We start from the raw sequence: 22378 nt of genomic DNA on the forward strand, positions 1-22378 counted from the left end.
AGTCCCAGGACCTGGATTCAAATCCCACCTCAGCAGCTTGTTACCTACGTGACCTCACACAAGTCTCTTAACCTCAGTGAATCTGTTTTCTCATTTATAAAATGAAGGGAGCTGAATTACATGACCTCTCAAGTCCTTCTCAGCTCCAGGTTTATGATCCTATCACCTTTCCGGGCCTCAGTTATCTCATCTATAAACTGAGGCTAAGGACAGTTATGAGCATAAAGTCCTCTCTACCTTGTTACAAGGCAGAAAAGGGAGGCCAGGGAGGTACAAATCGCAGCTGTTGTCACTTGGACCATTCATTCCTACTTTCCTGTTCATTCTGACCATGCAGCCTTCTACTTACTCGATTTCCATTCTCCTGTGGCAGGTGTTCTGGGCCATTGGGACAGTGTTTGAGGTCGTCCTGGCCGTGTTTGTCATGCCCAGCCTGGGATGGCGTTGGCTGCTCATCCTTTCTGCCGTTCCACTGCTCCTGTTTGCTATCTTGTGCTTTGTAGGTACCTTTTTATTTTTTAAAATTCAATTTTTTTCCCCAATCAACTAAAATCTGCCTTTGGTCCCTCCTATTTCTCCCTCCCAAACTGGGAAAGAAAGAAAAACAAAACCCCATCACAAACACAAAACACAAAACGAATCCCTGAATTGGCCACGTCTGAAACAAGAGTCCTTCATTTCTTTCTCAGGAAGTGGGCAGGAGGTTTCATCAGGAACCCTCTGGTATCCTGTTCGACCTTATGATGGTTAGAGTTCCCTGGGTCCCTCAAAGTTGTTTGTCTTTGCAATGTTGCTGTCAGTGGATAAATTGGTCCCTTGGTTCTGCTCACATCACTGTTTCCATTCATACAAGTCTGCAGGTCCCTTCTTGAGCCCACCCAACCTTTCTGGACATTCCCTGCAGAGACAGAAAGTGGGCTGAATGTATGTGTACCAACTGAGCCCCCATCATGAAGGCACTGCAGTGCTGTGGAAAGAACCCTGGATGGGGGAGGTAGGGAGTGTGCATGGGGGGCTCCAGGACCTAGCTAAGTCACATCCCCTTCCTGGGCTTCTGTAAAACAAGGGAGTTGGACCAGTATCTATCTATTTAACTCTAATATTTTATGTTCTATCTTCTAAGGTTCCTCCCCCCCCACCACCACCTCTGAATCAAGTTAATGAGCATTTATTAAGCAACTACTGATATGCCAGGCACTGTACTGGGTCCTTGGTATACAAAGAAATGTAAAGGCTCAGACATTCCCTGTTCTCAGGCCCCTCCCAACCCTGACATCCCCTGTTCTAAGGCACCCCACCTCCAGCTCTGATATCCCCTGTTCTAAGCCTCCTCCCAGTTCTAATATTCCATGCCCTGAGCACTAATAGAGACTGGAAGTCCTGGGGTCCACATGAACCTGCTCCTTCCTCCTCCTTCCTCCTCCTCTGCACCAGCTCAGTTTGCTGGCTGAAGATCAGACAGAAATCCATCCCCTTGATTTCTAAATTGCTTTGGTGTTCGGCTGAAAGGCTGCAGTATTTTCTGTTGAAATGCCACTAAGTCTATCTACAAGCGTTCACTTTCATCTGCCAAACCTTTTACAAATGAAAAACTCCTGGATAGGTATTAATTTCTTGGCAGAGTTAAAGAAAAAAACTCAACAGAAACAAATCTCCATTGGATACCTGCCTTCCAGATAACAGAATATCTGTTCTGCCTGTACACAGGCAAGCAGCAAACATCAATTAAGCACCTACTGTATGCCAATCACTGTACTAAGGGCTAGGGACACCAGGAAAGGCAAAAACATGGTCATCTCAGTCACTCACTCAGATTCTGAGCCCAGTTCTCAGATTACACCACAATTCTTACAACATCAGTGGAATTGTGGTCAAAAGACATCCTCCTAAAAAGACACCAGAGGTAGAAGTGGGAATTTTTGCCCCTGGGACAATTAGCACAAACCACACAGGCTAAGCACACCCTCTGGGAAGCAGGATGGGGAAAAGTGGGGGAAGGGAAGAGCTCACACCAGCGCGCCATCTGGCAGCTTCCTATTTTAAGGAATTAGTCTTGCTGAGCTAAATTCTATTGTTTCTATGCTACAGGACTGCCAGTGCTGTTAGAGCCCTTAAAATTCAGTGCTACCTCCCTCCTCCTCCTCCCCTCCACTCCAAGTTCATCACCCGGAGCTAACAGTCTGGTCTCCTTGCCTTAGTTACAGCACCCACCATACATCATCATCAGTCCAAGGCAGGACCTCTACAAGCTTTTAGAAGCTTGGGCATCTGGGGCCAAGACTCCTGACTTGTTGATGAATAGCATGGGTTGTGGTATACCCAGAGCAGACACACAGATTGTACTTCTTAGAACAAACGAGGCTTGCACCTGGCATCCTGAGATGGATCTCCCATGACAATTCCGTTTGGTGTGTGGCTTAGAGACTCCCAAAGCCATGATATTTGAGAGCCCACGCCTTCCTTCTGGACTAGATGCGACAATAACCATTATCTGGGTGCTATATTTACTCTGCTGTTCAGAGGCTTCCAGCTATCAGTGTTTTGTTTTTCAGGAATTGCCTGCACTAGGAATAAGCATCTCTCTCTCTGTCTCTCTGTCTCTCTCTCTGTCTCTCTTTGTCTCTATGTCTCTGTCTCTCTCTCTGTCTCTCTGTCTCTCTCTCTCTGTCTCTCTGTCTGTCTCTCTCTCTCTTTCTCTCTCTCTCTCTCTCTCTCTCTCTCTCTCTCACACACACACACACACACACACACACACACACGATGTATAGTATACCCAAACTAAGTCCTGTCCAAAACTGGAAAGAATTATTAGCAAATCAATGATACTGTTTTTACTTTTATTGTGAAGAGTTACCAATGATCAGTTTAAGGAAGACCACATACCTTGATTCTGTAAAACAGGGATGATAATCGTTCTATAAATCTACCTCACTGGGCTGTTGTGAGGCTCAAAGGGAGCCCCCTCAAAGGGCTATGCAAATAGCAAGGTTTAATTAATAATAAATGTGTTGGTTGATCCTGCGTCCTTGTCAAGACTTTGGTCCCATGGAAAGTTGGGAGATTTATTTGAAATCAGCAAACCTGATTTCATATCTTGGTTCTGTGACTTCTTCGACTTGAAAGTTTGGTTAAAGGAGGTAAACAGGCTAGGTGATATATAAATTCATATAGTTCATTCCCTTTAAGCTAGCAGATACGTGATCATGGAATCAGAAGCAAACTTCTGATTGACTTGAAGAAGAAAGACAAGGTTTAAGTAACAATCCCAACTCCAGTTTATGATCTCCATACCATAAAAAGGAAGTTCTTAGTTGAACAAGACAATTGACAAGGTAATGCCACTTAGAGATTATGATCACAAGGTACAAATGTTCCTAGAATATCAAGATAAGAGAAATCCCACTGTTCTGGTTGCAGACATCCTGTCACCCACAGGAAAGATACCCCTTGTCAATCTTATCTGGTCTTCAAAGTTGCTGACACAGAAATGGGTATTTTTAGAATAGAGCAAAAGCAGTTTGGATGCTTTGGATATTATTGGGGTTCAAATAATGTGAAAGGATCGTCATTTCCTCCTTTTGGTCAGAGGTGAGCAAAAGTGACACCTATAGACCAAGAAAGCTATGACTCTTCTTCAGGGAATGGGAAAGGGAGTTCAAAAATAAATTCTTTCTTTGCTGACCAGGAAGATGAGCTACTCTCTATGTCTGGAGTGGGCCCCTCAGACAGAGGGAAAACAACCATGGTCAGCATTATTTTGTTCACTAAGGTGGTGGAACCTTTGTGGGCCAAAGTCAGCCCTAGTCAGACCCTTAGTAAGAGGAGAGCAAGTACAGTAAGCACCCCAGCAGCAGAAAGTAGGAGGGATCTGAGTAAGCTGCTGACCCCAGTGGAGAGGCCGCAGGTGGGGAGGGAAGCTTTGCTTTGAGCAGGCCTGGTCCGGACTCTTGGGAAAGCTGTCTATATCTGATGTTGTCTTCTTCAGGCCCCTTGGAAACCAGAGGGCAAGTTCTCCTATGGGCTCAGATGTCCACTTGGGAGCAGGGGCAATCTTTAGATGTGCAGACCTAACAGAGGCTCCCAGAAAACATGTGATTTGATAATTGAGAGGAAACTGCATGACATAGGCAACATAGCTAAGTTCAGTTTCCCAACCATGCAGGGCTAGGTTCGAACAATACAATAAAATTTTCCTCACAATTCACAAAATTGCACAATTACATTAAGTCAGAAATGGATTAAACTACCTTTGGGAGGGAGACTTACATGTCACATGTTTGCATTTACACTTAGATAACCATAAAAACTTAAATGTAAACCATACAAAGCAATGCAATCATTATTAACAATGTTAACTAACACTAAATTTCTTGTATCCCAGTTACTTTTTCCCAATGTCCATTTAAGCAGCACTTTTTTTTTTGAATCCTGGATGCCTGATGTAGTTATCTGGTCCCTAGATATCCTTTCTTTGACAAAAAGGTCTTTTTCTTAGGGCAGTTCTAAAAGGGGAGTTCTGCGTCTCTGGTTCAGATCTAGAAGTTCCCAGATAATTCTGACAATACAGATTAATACAATTACTTAAATTTGGTTTTCCATTTTGAAACTTCAGAGAATTTCAGTTTTTATATATCATCTGCTGTTTCTATCCTTACCTAAATCTTGTACCTGGTATAAGAATCCTTTAAAATGTGAGAGTCCAACCATAAAATGAACTCATCTTCCTTTTAAAATTATCAGACAAATACTTTAATAAAGGAGACATAATTTCACTTTTACTACTATCTCATACAATTTTCTTGTGCAAAAATTCAAATTTGAGATCTTATTACCAAGACATGCTTATAGCTTCAATCTTCATGACAGATAATTTTGGAAGTCAATCATATATGTATGTATATAATTCTTATTACTTGACTTAATCATTTCCTCCTTTTGGAGGATGTTGTCTCTATATTATTTTATTTGGGGAATATAGGTCAAAACTGTAAGCTATTCATTCTTGCATTCCGTTATAGTAACTCAGAGATGTTCCAATATCCATCTGTCACCTAATAGATTTAGCGTGGTGCTCACAGAACTTCTTGATAATATGAATTTGCTATAAAAGAAAAGAGGAACAATATCATATATCTTAAGAGAAGGAAAGAACTTCCTTAGCTCTGTTTGATTCCAGGCATGAGTCATATCTGACGGCCAATAACATAGTAACTAGATGCTGCAAGCAGGGCTTAGGAGTAATCAGGTGGAGAATTTTCCTTTTCAGAAAGGAAATAGCAAAATTGGAAAATAGAGTCAGAAAGGTCCTACCTTGGCTATGTCCAAGGTTGTCTTCAAAACTTTTCCCATGCACAGACATCCACCTTTAGAAGTTCTCAGCCTGTAGTGCATGCCATTCTACTATTGGCTTTATTACACCTATCCCTGTAATCAGAGCTTAAAACAATATTAAATTGTAGCCCCATAAAATCTTAAATAGCAAATAAATATGGGTGGTTATCCTTCAGATAGGACTGTTCCAAATTTGATTGAGCATTAATTCAAATCAAGTTACATAACTTTTCTGTCTTCTAAAATACTTCCTCACATTCTCTCAACATAACTATGTAGGGAGTGGATAACTCCCATTTGTCCCCAAACCTTCTTATCTGACTTAAACAAAGAAGGTTCCAGACTTTGATCTTACTACTGAGTAGTTACCCAGCTTTGTTTCTCAAGCTTATTTATTCTTCCCCAATTATACTTATTCTGAAAGAAAGAGACACTTCAAGAATTGACTCTTATACATATGATAAGTTTAAACATCAATTTCAACTCTTGCTTAGGCCATGGAATGATTACAAATTCAGAGTAGGCCTTCTAAAAATGACCCAACAGATTCTTTTTCCAAAACATCTCTTCTAGAAATATTTCCCTTTCTTTAAAAACAGTTTAAAATTTATCTTGGTGTTAAGAGGAATAATCACTAAACTTTTCTGAAGAAAATTATTTGGAAAGTTTTAAAATGATAGAAATCTCTTTCTTCTTCCTTAAAGTGAAAATAAACCTTTAAACATTGAGATTCATTCACAAATTCTCAAATGCCAAAAGGTGTTTACTTTGGGAAGGAAATTCATTTTTTTCCCCTAAGATAAAAACATACCTAGTTAAATTGGCCTTACCACAAAAACAAAGTTTACCAGGACTTTAAACGTACACCATAGGAATTCCTCTACACAGAAGACTTTACACAGGATTGATAAGAATTTATGACTAGATGATTCCAAAAATCCCTGTTTCAGTTAACAACCTCAGTTCTTAATTAAGTACAATCCTTAATCTAACAACATTTAGATTATAAGAGGAATTTTTTTCTAACAACATAGGTAATGCAATATTAACCAAGTTGCACAATGTAAGAAAGTTTAGAAATATAAGCACATCACAAGCAATTATCATGTATTTAAAACTTGAAACAGAACCAATTAATTACCAATCAGGAGACTGTAACTTAGTTGGATGAGCAAATCAAATCTGGATTCATAATCACTAGTGGTAACATTTTAATTTCTAAGGCCCAATACTCTTAGCACTGTAAAAGAAGATTATTATCTATAAATTCACATTTTTCAACAGTTTACAATGTATCCTGAATTGACAGAAATTATAGCAGGAGATCCCAAACAAGGCCTTTGTATAAGTACTTGATTTATAGCAAAAAATAATTTTAACTGAACTTTTTAAATAAAGACAAAACTTGGAAGTTTATAATTTCTTAAGTTATAGCAATGGTCCATCTTCTTAACCCATTCATCATTTTCCTCAGACAATAAAATCCTAACAACGTTTAGACCATAGAACTATAATAGTACCCTAAATAATTGTTATGTATGTGAAATTTGAAACTACCCATTATCAAATTAGGTGAATGTGTTTTTACATCTCCTTGCACAGAGAATCATTTATCTCATCATTAACATGTTGAAGTTATAACTTTCTCTTAATAGACAAGATTTTAAATGAAAAAATACGCTTTTATAGTAAATGTCAGTATTATTATCATTATTTGTTTATAGCCAAATAGAACTGTTTCAAATCATCAAATTTTTATCACATCCCTTTAAAAACCCAATTCATATACATCAAAACTCAGATTAAAATTGCCATAATACCATTTCTACCACACAATGGTCTTCTCAAACTTCACAATCTAAGAGAATTTTAGAAATATAATGCAATTTTAGAAATACAGAAACAATAAACTTTAGATGACATCAATTGTATTTTCAGATAATCACATATAGAAATTATTCAACTCATTACTTCTGGTATTTAGAAGGCACTTCAAAGTTAATAATTACATTTTAAAAATGCTGTTTCTAACATATACCAGTCATTATGCTAAGCATTTTGCAATCATCACATCATTTTGATCCCATAACAACAACCGTTATTATTTTCCCTTTACAAATCAGGAGAAACGTGGAACAGAGATAAAATGCATTTTTGCAACTAGAACAGAGAAGTATGAAGTTTACCAAGAGCAGAAGCTAGTATCCCAATGGTCACAATTCTTGGAGGCAGGGCTTAGGGAATGCTAGCCACAGGCCCAATCCATCCACTGCTCCCTTCCCCCACAACTGCAGAATTTGCTGAGCCTGGGGAGGTTTGCAGCTGCTGGGACAGGGTGGGCAGAATGTATAGGACCTGGGTGACATTTCCAAGCTTTACCAAAAAGGATGGGCTACAAGGAGCCCAGGGGCACAAAGCTACTGCCAGCTTGTGAATTGCTGAGCCTCCTCTCCTTTTGCCAGGTGGGGAAAGGTGATTTAGGTTTTCTCTGCAATTCTCCAACATTCTTTTCTCGTAATCTCATCTGGGGATGAGAGGAGTTAACAAGAACCCTTATAGTTGTTAAAAATCCCCACACTGAGATACCCTCTTAACTCTGGTGGAGGGAGTGGGGAATGAGTGATCAGGATTGGGAGGAGGTGTTTTAGCACGAGTGAGAGTTCCTGGAGTTACCTACAGTCTCAGGAGTTTTCTCTGGTAATTCCAACTAACCAGTTTCCAAACTTTTTAATGATTAGTTCCAGAATCTGATAAAATGTTTTTTAGCTCTGTTTTCAATGTAATTCCAGGTTGGCCAGACCAGAGATCACAAGGAAAAGCATCTTAAGTTTTGTTTGTTTCCCTAGCTTGCAGCCTTTAGAAATTTCTGGCTGCCTGTATTTTAAATTTTTCTTGTTCACAAGATAGACACAGAGACATACATACTGACAGACAAAATTTGACAGGACAAATACAAACTGAGCTCACAATTTAACGACAGAGAGAGGGAGAATTTGAGGCTTGTTAGAAACTCCCATCACCAATTGGCTATTATTATTCCAAAGAAAGGGGGTTGGGGAATTTGCAAGGATCTAAGACCTGACAGGGTGGGAGTGCATGAGGATCAGATCCTGCAACCTTTGCTCGGAGTACCTCTATGGTCTTTGGTGGAAGCCTTGGTGTCCCTGATTTTTCTGACTCTCCAGAACCTACATCCAGAGTGTAGCTGTCTTCCTCAAAAACAGAGCCTTTGGGAAAGAGGAAAGAGGAGAGGAAGGAGGACTAGGGCAGGTAAGGGAAGGTGAGAGAGTAAGGACAAAGTGCATTTATCTTCCCCATAATCAGAGCCTTTAAGGGAAAGGAGGCAGGAAGGAGGTGAGGAATAGAGCAGAAAGAGTAGAGAAACAGCTAGGGCTGGAGTTGTTGGAAAAGAGGGGAGAGTGAGGTAGAGGGAATTAGCCAATACTGGGGGAGATACTGAAGCAGCTTTGCAAGCCTTAAGGGAAGAGGCTTTTAAGCCTTTTGTTCTCACTCAGCCATCTCAGCAAACCCAAGGTGAAAAACATTCCCATCCCTGGATAGATTCTTTGTTGGCCTTTAAACTTAATTTGGTTTTAAGATAAAGTAACTTTGACTGGTCCAAAAGAGCCCTATTGTAGCCAACATAGTTTGGGCTATCTTTAGTTAACTGACGCTAGTGCTGGCAATAGTTGTCCTAATTTCCAAAGATTGATCCGCAGAGGGGACCTAATTAATCCAGAGCAATTTAGTGAATTGGTCCCTGCCCCCAGAGCTAACCCAAAGGGAATTTTGGATTTCAACCAAACTAGTGGAAGTCCTTTGGAAACTGGGAATAGAGAGAACTTACCTGACCGGGTCAAGGTTAAGACTCCAGGAAAAATGAATCCTGAGGCTCCTGAGTCTAGCATTGGCGAGGTTGGGATGCGGTTCTGCCATTCCATCGGTTCCATCCACAGTCTATGGCACCTGAAAGTTTGGTTAAAGGAGGTAAACAAGCTAGGTGATATATAAATTCCTTGAAGCTAGCAAATACATGATCATGGAATCAGAAGCAAACTTCTGATTGACTTGAAGAAAGACAAGATTTAAGTAACAAAGCCAACTCCAGATTATGATCTCCATACCATAAAAAAGGAAGTTCTTAGTTGAACAAGACAATTGACAAGGTAATGCCACTTAGAGATTATGATCACAAGATGCAAATGTCCCTAGAATATCAAGATAAGAGAAATCCCACTGTTCTGGTTGCAGACATCCCGTCACCAACAGGAAAGATACCCCTTGTCAATCTTATCTGGTCTTTGAAGTTGCTGACATGGAAATGGGCATTTTTAGAATAGAGCAAAAGCAGTTTGGATGCTTTGGATATTATTGGGGTTCAAATAATGTGAAAGGATTGTCACTTCCTACTTGTAGAACCTTGAGCAAATTACCTAGCCACTTGGGGACTTTGTCAATAAAATGGGAAGCTCTCTATGCTATGAAGATATCCTAGAAGATCCAAGATGTAAAGGTTTTGAACTTTGAAAGAAATTCACACTTTGAAGAAATCCATTAAATTGTAAGCTCCTTGATGTCAAGGACCATTGAACTTTGGGGAAATCTGTTAGATTGTAAACTCCTTGAAGGCAGGGATTGTCTTTTGCCTCTTTTTGTATCCCCAGTGCTTAGCACAATGACTGGCACATCGTAGGTGCTTAATAAATGTTTATCAATTGATTGATTGGAAATCCAAACATATTATCATTTACTGATGGCAACAACAAATGATTCACCTTGATAATAGAAGTATAAATGAATGCACTAAGTTTTCATGCTTCAGATCTGATCAACACACTCTACTCACCCAACCATCACAAGTTTCCTGACCCATATAATCATATTTTATGTAGTGTAGTCAAAGTTTGAACTCAGGTTTACTCTGCTTCCCACTTTTCCTTGGTAGTAAGGTATCCAAAATCAATCAAATTAAGCGCTTACTAGGTGCCAGGTACCATGCAATGCTCTAGAAATGCAAAGATAAAAAGGAATCAGTCTCTGCCCTTAAGGAGTTTCCATGTCAAAGGAGCATCCAGAAGGCCTTTCAGGGGCGTGTTGGCGGTTGGCTGGGATTGACCTGGATCTCAGACGCCAGCCCCACATATTGGAGCTCAGCTGGTGTCCAGTCTCACTCTGATACTGCTTAGGGTTTGATTTTCTCTGCCCTCCCAGTGGCTTCCTGAGAGTGCAAGGTATGATGTGCTATCTGGGAACCAGGAAAAGGCCATCGCCACCTTGAAGAGGATAGCGACAGAGAATGGTGCACCGATGCCCCTGGGAAAATTGATCATTTCCAGACAGGTCAGTGCCCTGAATGAGCAGGTCCAGAGTGAGCTGTATCTGATGGGGACTGGGCATGTGAGAGTAGAAAGAGCTGGATTGGGAGTCTGAGGACCTGAGTTCAAATCCTTGTTCTGCTATTTTACTACCTGTTTTGACTCAGGGAAGTTATAGAACCTCTCTAGGCCTCAGCTTCTTTATCTGTAAAATGATTAGCGAAGGTACATTCTTGCTCTAAATTTATGATCCTATTATCTCAGAATCATTTTGATGGTTCAATTTTCCAAGCTCCCTGGAGGGAAGACCTTGTTCTGTTCCATGTATTCCAAGAACAAATGAGAGTCAATCCCTGCTACCTCTGCTGCCCAGTGTAGAAGTTGAACCTTTGTAGGACAAAGGGGACCCTGGGAACTGAATATTTGTTTACCCCATAGGTGGTATGGTGGGTAGAGTACCAGGTCTGGAATCAGGAAGACTCATCTTCCTGGATTCAAACCCAGTCTTAGACACTTACTAGCTGTGTGACCCTAGGCAAGTCACTTCACCCTATTTGCCTCAGTTTCCTCATCTGTAAAATGAGCTGGAGAAGGAAATGCAAATCACTGCAGTGTCTTTCCCAAATTGAGTCACAAAAAGTTGGACAAGAAAAACAATTGAAAGTGACAAAGGCTAAGCTAAGAAGATTTTCTCCATGATTTTAAACAACAAATCTGTTCCACATTCAGATAGCAGCCCTCTTTTGAATTTGAGAAATGTAAACAGAATTTGTCTTTGTTTTGAAACAGGAAGACCGGGGCAAAATTAGGGACCTTTTCACACCCCAATTTAGATGGACAACTTTATTGCTGTGGTTTATATGGTAAGAGGTTTTTTTTATGCCAATGCTTCCCCCACCCCCAACACACTCCATGTTTCTGCCAATGTATTCCATTGACCATGTGGCACAAAGGACTTCCATGTTTCTTGAAGACAGTCATATTAGCAATTCCCAGGCTGCTGTAGTTTTCTCATTTCCTTGGGTGTCAGTAAATAACCAGTGCATTGGGGAGATAGGTTGGTATAGAGGAAAGAAAAATGGACAGATCCCAGCCCTGCTGCCGGCTACCTGTGTGGCTTTGGGCAAGTCTGGGCTCAGCAGTTTCTGAGGTCCTTTCCGTCTCTAAATCTCTAATCATTCAGTCTTGAATGCTTGAATCAATGGAGAAATTTGCTGGGAGAAAACAAATCCTCCATTTATAGTAGAAAGCACTGAATTTAGAGGCTGGTTTTGAATTCCAGTTGAGGCCATGGTACTATATATCTTGAATATTGGAAAAGGAATTTTTGACCAAGTATGGATTGGACCAGATGAGGTCTGGGGTTCCTTCTAACTCTGAGATTCTGTGGTACTTGTGTGACCTTGTAACCCAGGCCTTTAAGTGCTCTGCGCCTCAGTTTCTTCATCTGTAAAATGAGATTGGATTAATAATCCAATAGTCAGGGTGAGGAGCCTGTAGACTTGAGGCCACACATAACACTCTAGGTCCTCAAGTTCTTTCAAAGGGGTGCACTTGAGGACCTAGAGGACCATGTGTGGCCTCGAAGCTGCAGGTTCCCCACCCCTAGTGGATCACCTTCATGGTGCCTTCTAGACAGAAATCTGCCCTCCTTTCTTAATCCCAATGTTCCCCTTCAGCTCTTTCCTTGCAGATTCCTCTCTCACCAAACCTCAAAACAGAGCTATTCACACATAACAAAAAATATTGTTGCTTCTCCTTCCCACTTATTAACCACCTTCCCTTTTCCATGTTCACTCTCTGGGAAAGGTGCTAATTACCCGTGAAATGAGCAGCAAGAGAGAGACACCCTAAAGAAGCCACTGCATGGTCGGCCCCCGAGTGTGGAGAGTTTAATTTATTTATTCAATCATTCATAATAATAATAAGTAGCATCTATATAGGGTTGTCCATGTGCCAGGCATTGGGCTAAATGCTTTACAAATATTTCATTTGGTCCATACAACTATAATTGCTACTGTTATCATCCTCACTTTCCAGTTGAAGAGACTGAGGCAGACAGAGGTTAAGTGACTTGCACAAGGTCACACAGCTTATAAACGTCCAAGGTGTGAGGCCACTTCTGGGGGAGTTAAGGCATGGGAAGAGAGTGGGAAGGAGGTCAGCCCACTCTACCCTCCCATATCATCTTATTTTAACTCCTTCTCACACACTAGGCACTAAGCTCTGTTATTTCTACACGACGAGGGAGTTCATAGAAAGAAGACTAGAATCTCACCTCTCTAATGCTTACTCTACCTGTGTGATGTTAGGCAAGTCATTTAACTTCTTGGGCCTCAATTTCCTCATCTGTAGAATGAAGTGTTAGACTATGTGGCTTCCAGCTCTAGATCAAAGATTCAAAAAATCAGATTCCCTCCGTTGAAAGGGGCCTCAGAGCTTGTTTAACATATACGTGACCAAGAATCCCTTCTATCACATCACAGACGCATGGTCAGCCAGGCTATGTTTGAAGACCTCCAGGGAAGGACAGCCTCCCTAGGAAGCCCATTCTGGGAGCAGCTAGGTGGTACAGCTGATAGAGCGCAGGACCTGAGTTCAAATCCAGCCTCAGACACTTATGAGCTGTGTGACCCTGGACAAGTCACTTAACCCCATTTGTCTCAAAAAAACCCCACAACCCAACATTCTGCTTTTATATAGTTTTAATTGTTAAGTTTTTCCTGACATCCAGAAGAAATTTGGCTGTTGGCAACCTCCACCCATTCATTACTCAGAATAAGTCTACAGGAGAACCTGTGACATGTTTGAACACATCCCCCAACACCCTGGGGGAAAGATGCATTTGCCCTGCTCTAGTTGTACTCTGGTAGTAGGGACCCGCACAGTGTGGAGTCAGGGTGACAAATAAAAAACAGAAGATGTAGTCTCCACCCCAGAGAGGCTGTTTGACAGATAAAATGTATGGCGGAGGGGCTGGGGAGATGAATTTCAGTGCATGAGGATGTAGTGTTACATGTGTACCAAACAGAATTTGTCGTTGTCAGCAGGGAAGAGTCATTGTGAATGATTTTGTAGAGATGGGATATTTAATAGAGACATAGAATGTGCGACCCTGGGCAAGCCCCTTCTTCTCTCCAGGCCTTAGTTTCCTCACCTGTAAAATGAAAAAAATTAGGGTAATTAATCTCTAATGTTCTTTCTAGTGCCGGCACTATGTTTCCATCCGTGTATCACTCAACAAGCATATATTGTTACATAATATTTATATTACGTTTCTGCTTTGACCGGTGGGTCAGGAACTTTGCTAAGTGGAAATATAGTGACAAAAATGAAACAGTCTCTGCCCACAGGGAGCTTATAGTCTAATGATTGTATTAGAATGAAAGAAAGATTTGGATTCCACATGGACAGCCCTGAATAACGTTTTCTGCCATTGAGAGCAGCCTCCCACCTCCGTGTCTCTGGATCACGTTGGGTCCTTGCCAGTACATAATGACTTAGAACCACCACATTAATACAATCCACCCCTCATGCCCTGAGGAGTCATCTGTCCCTGGGAGAGGGGCTGTGCAAGGAAAGAGCGATGGTGTGTGGAAGAAGGGAGGGGTGAGCAGCCTTCATCCCCATTCCTCATCACCAGAGTCAACCATTTTCATTTCCTCCCTGACAGGTTTTCCAATGCATTTTCATACTATGGATTAGTTTTGCTAACTACAGAGTTCTTTCAAGAAGGAGATGTCTGCAACAGTGAGTAGCAATGCTTTCTTCTTTTTATTTTCCAGAGATCTGTAGAATTTCAGAACTTGGAGGGGTCTTAGGACATGAAATGTCAAAGTTGGGAGGGGTCTTAGAACAGAGAATGTCAGAGCTGGGAGAGGCCTTAGAACAGGGGATGTCAGGGCTGGGAGGGGCCTTAGAACAGAGAATGTCAGGGCTGAGAGGGGCCTTAGAACAGAGAATGTCAGGGCTTATATCATATTGGGAGGGGAGGTAGGGTGGGAATAGGAAGAGAGGATAAGAGCTGGGCCCGTGATCTCATTGGTATAGGGAATTCCCAGGTGAAAAAATACCTCCACCAATGCAAGTCAACATAACTTCATAACTCAGGCTTTTAGAGAATTGCCTAGGAAATTACTTTCCCAAGGTCACACAGTCAGATCAGAGGTGGTACTTTGCTTCCAAGGACAAATCTCTATCAATACCTTGTTGTTTCCTGCTGGGGGGGGGGGAGGTGTTAGGGAGGGGAAGGGACAGGATGCACAACCTGTATGAACATAATTAAATACACAGATATGAGAGACTTGGTGGATGGTGGTGTCTTTGATGAGAGCAGTGTAGTCAGAGGGCGTCCAGGCACCAACCACCTCATTTTATAGATGAAGAAAGAGGTCCTGTAAGGCTCAGTGACTTGCCCAGGGTCACATAGCTATTAAATGACCAAAGTAGGATTCGAACCCAGACCCCTGAAGATCCAGTGTCCTCCCTGTGCCTTCCTGTTTTGCTCGTGGCTCTCTAAGATCACTATTTACACTGTCTGGAGGGCGTTGGCCTTGCCTTGACCATGGCAGGGAGGGAGACTATTGCTGAGCCATGTGGTTCAAGGCCTGCCCCGGTGGGGACAGAAAGTCCTGTTCTTGAAGGCACAGCAGCCAAAGGACTTCCTTCCAGGCTTGGTCACTGCTCAGAGGTCTAAGAAGAAGGTGGAGTTCTCAGCTGTTGAGGCCTGAGGTTAAGCCCCCCAGGCCTTGCCTCTGAGTCCTTCTTCACAGCCCCTTACTCATCAGGGTATCCAGCCTAGTCCCAGCCTTGGTCAGCATTTATGGATTGAGCAGAATGGGAGAAGCTTTCTCATTAAACCTCAAGGTCCACCCCCACCCTCTCACATCAAGCCCTTGCCTAGAGACTTCATCACAGAGCATGGGGTGGCTGCCTGGCTGAAGGATCACTGTTGGGAACAATGATTCGTGAGCTGGGGCAGAGGGTTCAGAGGTGCCTACCATTGGAGCCTGTGATTCAATGGCCAAAGAAGGATGATGGCTGAGAGCAAGGCTGCCTACCCTCTTTCCATGGAGCTGCGATGGTGAAGGCATCTACTTAGTCTCAGCTCTGACCAGTGGCTCTTGGACAAATGGAAGGTACCCATGGCCCTGGCTTGACTGGTTGCCCATCCAACTGATTTGTTTGGATTCTGCCAAGAAGAGACAACTCTGAGAGATGTTGCCGGAAGCCTTAATGGTGCGTGGGCACTGGTTAGCACTGGCAAGTCTGTGGGTAGACAGCAGTAATTCCAGAGACAGTTGGGGCAGCAGGAGCAAACCCTCACTGGAGATTGGGAAGAAGAAGAGCTGAGCCTGGCGGAGGCCCATCCAGGGCTTTAGGTGGTGCCCAATGGACTGGGATGTCCCTTCGCAGCCTCCTCAGGCTCTGCTCAATCCAACTTCTCAATGTCCCTCCAAGGACTGAATGTAATGCCTCTGTTATCCTAGACAGTCACCAACCCTTGGACAGGGTGGGCCTGGGCAGCACCTCTGCCTCTTGGACACCCCACCTCCCTTCAAGGGTCAGCTCAGGTGCCCCCTTCTTGGAAAGGCCTCTTGAGATTATAGATCATGGTTCTGGAGCTAGAAGGAACCTCGAGGACCAGAATCTAGTCATTTTATAGATGCAGCAACTGAGACTGAGAAGTTATTGTTACATATAAAAATATATATTACCCAAACCACTATTTCTGCTATAGGTTTCAGGTCTTCCTGACTCCGGGACTGGTGATCTATCCACTGCACCATCTAGCCGCCTCTTTGTCTGATTCCCACATGGCTGCCATCTCTTCTATTAGGTTTCTATATTTTGGAAGGTTTTTTTTATTCCATGTAGTTTGGAGATTGTGAGTATTTGGCATGGTGACATCTATCAGGCAGCTAGGTGTCACAGTGGATAGAGTGCTAGGTTTGGAGTCAGAAAGACCTGAGTTCAAATTTGACCTCAAAAATATACTAGCTGTGTGACCCTGGGCAAGTCACTTAACCTCTGCCTCAGTGTCCCCATCTGCAAAATGAGGATAATGAGGGCACACCTATCCCAAAGTTGTTGTGAGGATTAAATGAAATAATATTTGTAAAGGGTTCTGTAAACATTAAAATGTTATCTAAATGTTAGTAAAACTTCTTATAAAATGTTGTTGATTGTTTTTGAATTGAAAACAAGAGAGGAGGTAGTCCTGAAAAGGGTAGCTGAAGCACTGAAATGTTCCTTTGCTCCTCTCCGCCTTGCTCCTGCCCTAGTGTCCAGCAGAAGGAAAGCTGTGAAGGCCAAGTGTAGCCTGGCTTGTGAGTACCTGACGGAGGAGGATTACATGGACCTGCTCTTGACCACCTTATCAGAGTTTCCAGGTAAGTGACCCACCTGCTTCCAGAGAGAGGGCCTAGCCAGAGATAGAAGGCTACTGTCTGGCTGACCTGTGCTGGTGCTACTCTCACCTCTGGAACAGAGGTGAGCTCATTTATCTCTCGTTTATCTGTGCTGATGCTAGGTGGGGCAGTGGGCAGAACACCAGGCCTTGAACCTAAGTTCAAGTCTGGCCTTAGACAGTTGCTAGCTATGAGATTCTGGGCACTTAACCTCTATTTGCCTCAATACACCAGAGAAGGAAATGGCAAACCACTCTGGTGTCTTTGCCAAGGAAACCCCATGGACAGTATGGTCCCCAGAGTTACAAAGAATCAGACGCAACTGAACAACTGAACAGGAACAAGAAAAGAAGCATGCAGAAGAAAGAAGGGAGATACACAATGCAGGAGAAGGGGGGTCAGATGTTGCTACCATCCAGGGGACATGGTTAGATATTGAGGACTCTGAATCAGAATCTTAGTTCAGGATTAGACTGTGATGAAGTGCAGAGGTATAAAATAATAAGGAAGGAGAACTCTAGAAATTGTTCACCAAATCTAAGCTATACTCTTTTTGCACAAGAATTTGGGGAAAGAAAATGAGTGAGAGACACTGAAAAGAATTAACAAGGCACATGACTAATTAGCCAAGCAAGGATCTAGTAAAACTGCTTTTCTCAACATTACTTTTGACTCTTAAAGACATAGTAACTAGTATCTATGAAAAAGGTGTTTGAAACAAAGGCTACATGGAAATTCAGTGTTCTATCACACCAGACATAGGTCCATCAAGTGCAAGTGAGTGAGCAAAAACTGAGGAAGGTAAAGGGCAATCACCATCTGGGAGCAGATGTGGAGGGGCCCCAAATTGGGAGATGAGCACAAAACAATGCTGGGTTGTTATTTTGCTGTCTGCAGAGCATTGAACTCCGAGGGACGATCAGTGGGAAAACCAGGTTTGGGGGCAGTTTCTGGCCTTGAATTCAGTACTAGATCAGGAGGAAAAATGCAGGAATGTGAAGGAGAGTCCCTTTTCTATGACTCAACATATCTCCCCAAAAGCTACAGTCTTTTTACGGTGACAGCTTGCATGCCCTGTTCTGAGCTGGGAGACTGGTGTGGCCCTGATTGGGGATCTTCCATTGCTTCTCCTGACTTTACCTCCCCAATTAAGCTATGGAATTATCTATTTAAGGAGACTAGGATGGATTCTATAAATCTGACATCCATGAAATAGGGCTTTGGATGCCCCCAGCTACAGCCAATTGAAGGGCTGGGAAGAACCACTGATTATCTCCCCTGGTCCCCCAACACAACAACCCCAGTTTGTCAGGCCTCATTCTAGTGGTGTTCCTCTCTCTCTAGGCATCCTTGTGACTCTGTGGATCATCGACCGCCTAGGCCGCAAGAAAACTATGGCCCTGTCCTTTTTTGTCTTCTCCTTTTGTAGTCTGCTGTTGCTCATCTGTGTTGGAAGGTAGGGTCAAGAATGGATAATGGGTTGGGGAGTCAACCATCCCATCTCCTGCGAAAAAAAAAATGGCAGGTAGTATTATCATGATATGTCTTAAGGTCAATGAGAACATTAAAGACTTTACTCAGTTAATTGATCAGCATTTATTCAGCACCAACTCTGTTCCAGGCACTGTGCTAAGTGCTGTGGATACAAAAAAAGGCAAAAGACAGTGTCTGCTTTCCAGGAGCTCACAGTCTAATAAGAGACACAGCATGCAAACGTGCTAGGTACATACAAGACACACACAGGGTAAATTGGAGATGATTTCAGAGGGAAAGTTCACAGGCCTTCAGATTAGCTCACACATCACCTCCTAACGCTGCCCCACCCCCTCCACCCCGTACTGTGGCTGGCACATAGTAGGTACTTAAACACATGTTTGCAGATACCTCCTGGTCTTCACTCACAGATTATTCCTGTTGCTGGTTATATGAGCTTCCTGCCCTGTCCACCCTGTGGGGTCCCTCACATCCCCCCAGCTCCTCGATTCTGCAACTAACCACTCTCCCATATTACTTGGAATACTTGAAGACAGTGATGATGCTGATGTTAATTTAATCTAACTAACATTATTTGCATAATGAATTCAAATATGCAGAGTACTTACCATGCATTATCTCACGTGAGCCTTGCAACAACCCTGTGAGATCAGTGCCACAGGTACTACTATCCCCACTTTACAGATGAGGTTCAGAGGGTTACATGACTCAGTTAGGGTCACACAGCTATTATCAGTGGTAGGATTTGAACGCTGCTCTTCCCGACTCCATGTCCAGGACTCCCAAGACCACGGGTCCAGCCCTCTCATTTTCCAGGTGAGTATCAGAGAAGTTAGGTGATAAGCGTCAGAGGCAAGACTCCATCCTAGCGCTTCTTGACTCCGGGTTCAGCATTCGATCTCCTTGACTTGGAGAGCATCCGCCACCTCTCTGGACCCCACTGCTCACCTCAGGGGTTGCCCTCTCCCAGTCCAGTTCTTTGTGGAATGGTAAAGACAACCAGGGCAGGCCTTGGCCGATGGGAGATGGACCTAGGATACAGAGGGCACTGTTGCTGGTTTTCAGAGCATTGGTGAAAAATGTTTCCCTGCCAAACCCACTCTTGACCCAGCATCTTTCTCCTTTCCCCCTCTAGAAGCGTCCTCACTGTACTTCTGTTCATCTCAAGGGCTTTCATTTCAGGAGGATTTCAGGCTGCCTACGTTTACACTCCAGAGGTAGGAGGCCTGGGTGAGGAGCCGAGGGGGCAGGGGCTCGCTGACGCTGGGCACAGAGAGACAATAACTGCATTTCAACACAATCAGTTCCCTTTGTAGTCCCATGTATTTCATTTCATCCATTTAAAAACATTATTACAAAGAGGGGTCCCTGGCCTTCACCAGACCACCAAAGGAGTCCATGACCCCAAAATAGATAGGACCCCCCAGATGAGAGCTTAACATTTGGTTTCTCTGTCTCTCAGGTTTACCCCACAGCTACCCGTGCCCTGGGACTGGGCACCTGTAGTGGAATGGCAAGAGTGGGTGCCCTCATCACTCCATTTATTGCTCAGGTAAGTGATGTCCTGGGTGAGGGATGGGACAGCAGTGGCAGGCCGTTACTCCCAAGCAAGTCTGTCCTTATGAGAGTGCCAGGCAGAGCTCTTGATAATGTTTTTTTTTCATGCCCAGGGCAGGCTTCACAAAATGCACATTCAAACCCACTGTTTTAAAAATTATTTTATTTTTTTTTTGGCAGGAGGAAGGCAGGGCAACTTGGGCAATGACTTGCCCAAGGTTACACAGCTAGTAGGTGTGTCAGGTGTGTAAGGCCACATTTGAACTCAGGTCCTCCTGACTCCAGGGCTGGTATTGCCCCCAAATCCTCTCTTAAAGGCAGATTCTGAAGTCTAAAGGATGAAATGATGGGGCCAAGGTTATAAAAGTTGTAAGTGGTAGGGTCAGGATTCAAACTTGAGTCCTCACTTTCCAAACCCGTGTCCTTTTTTATACCAGGCTGCCTCTCAGATCATGTCTGGGAAAGAGCTTTGAACAGAAAAACATGACCTCTAGTCATCATCCCTAGAGGGCCCACTTCCAAAAGTGAGTTGTCACTAGCATCTTGTATCCCTCATTGTGCAGGTGATGCTGGAATCGTCTGTTTACTTGACTCTGGTGGTATACAGTGGCTGCTGCCTCTTGGCTGCCCTTGCCTCCTGCTTTCTGCCCATTGAGACCAAAGGCCGGGGTCTGCAGGAGTCCAGCCACCGGGAGTGGGGTCAGGAGATGGTGGGAAAAGGCTCCCACAACATGGGCGTGACCAGGTCAAATTCTGGATCGCAAGAGTGATGGCAACAAGAGAGGCTGGATGTCCGGGAAGACCAAGAGGGAGGAGGTGAGGGTGATTCCCAGCGGGATCAGGCTGTCACTGCCAACGTCATGGGTCAAAGTTCCAGACCTGTGGATTTGGACCGAAAAGAATTTGTGTCTTTAATACCATTCACTCATTTTCATCCAGCACCACCTTGGGGATGGCAGGGGAGGCATTTGTTCTGGGGGTTGCTCTGTCTGTGTGATAGTGGGGTGAGGTTTGTTAGGAGCCTGTCATTCTCACTTGGCCCACGGCCAAGCTCCAAAGGTCCAGTGACACCATGAGCCAACCAGATGCCATTCAGATCCAGGTGTTCGACGGGAGAGCCAAAAGCCACGTAAATGACCCAAATCCATAGCACATTCAGCAAGGAAGGGGACTCTGGTGGGTCAGCCTCCACCATCAAGCAGCCAATCGGCTCCTGGGTCCCCAGCTCAGTGGCAATTCTCCTGGGCATTACAGATGGTCTGGGCTTCCAGAGGAAAGTCAATCCAAAGCACTTAGGGACTAAGCAACCTCACGACCCTTTGTTCGGGTCCAAGGAGTGCTTCTGAAATGGGCTGGGAAAGGGTCAGCTTTCTCTCCGCTCAGAGCTCTCCCGGCATTGCTCACTGCCCTATCATATCACCAGGTGGTATCACCATTGCTGACCTTCAGGTCAGCACCCTGCCCCTTCCCCCAACTCCCATATCCACACTGCATGGGGGCAGGTGTGTTTTTGTCCATTGTACCCAGGCTTGTTCCCAGCATTGACCCTTTCTCACTGGACAGGGAGAGGGGATCCTTCCTATCAGAAAGCCACCTCTCGAAACTGCCTCCAGCTGGGCTGGGACATCAGGACAGAAAGGAGGGATGGAAGGAGGGCCTCTGGCCCTTGGACCGGTCCAGGAGGAACTGGGCTCATGAGCTCCTTTCTACCTCCCAGGAAGGCAATTTGGGGGCCCAGTGTCTTTAATTGCTGGCTCTTCTATAGGGGGGCATGAAGGGTAGGAAAGGAAGCAACCCACTTGTGTGGCCTCTCTTTATCAAGCACCAGCCACGATGGGGGATTCCGATTTTGAGCCTGGACAGATGTACAGAGAAATCCGCAAATGTGCCCACACACATCTCAGTATTATTCCGAAGCTAGGGTCGGGGATGCTCAATTTTTGGGTCCTCATTCCCCCAGCTCCGGTTTCTTCGTTGCCATCCCTTGCCAATGCTCATGACATCACCATCCCAGGGGTAGTTTGGGGTACCACTCATACCTCCTGTGGGGAATGGTAGCCCTCTTTGGTGGACAGAGCATGACGGGGGTCAGCGGGGTGAACCTGCCTTTTTGCAAAGGCCAAATTTGGCTTGCACCTGGGACCAGGAGAAGGGGACTAACTAGGTTCCATGTCAGTGGCATACATTGGCCTTCAGTACTTGGTTCAAAATGTAATGTTTCCCATTGTGAAAGCATGGGATCACGTCAGGAAGGAGAGCATCCCCCGCTCC

At 43.9% G+C, this 22378-nt stretch overlaps 1 protein-coding gene across 1 annotated transcript in view; it reads left to right on the top strand.

The window, feature by feature from the left end:
• The window catches only part of LOC118851720 (SV2 related protein), a 65915-nt gene that overhangs the window by 43419 nt on the left and 118 nt on the right, over positions 1–22378 (top strand). Inside the window, exons 8-16 of the mRNA XM_036761272.1 lie at positions 374–499; positions 10543–10671; positions 11436–11509; positions 14320–14396; positions 16931–17038; positions 18401–18512; positions 19686–19767; positions 20013–20102; positions 20671–22378. The exon at positions 20671–22378 is cut by the window's right edge and continues 118 nt beyond it. Coding sequence (XP_036617167.1) covers positions 374–499; positions 10543–10671; positions 11436–11509; positions 14320–14396; positions 16931–17038; positions 18401–18512; positions 19686–19767; positions 20013–20102; positions 20671–20877 — 1005 coding nt within the window. The 3' untranslated portion in view covers positions 20878–22378. The remainder of the gene's footprint in view (positions 1–373; positions 500–10542; positions 10672–11435; positions 11510–14319; positions 14397–16930; positions 17039–18400; positions 18513–19685; positions 19768–20012; positions 20103–20670) is intronic.

This window comes from Trichosurus vulpecula, chromosome 1 (assembly GCF_011100635.1).
Source record: "Trichosurus vulpecula isolate mTriVul1 chromosome 1, mTriVul1.pri, whole genome shotgun sequence".
In the NCBI taxonomy this organism is placed as follows: Eukaryota; Metazoa; Chordata; class Mammalia; order Diprotodontia; family Phalangeridae; genus Trichosurus; species Trichosurus vulpecula.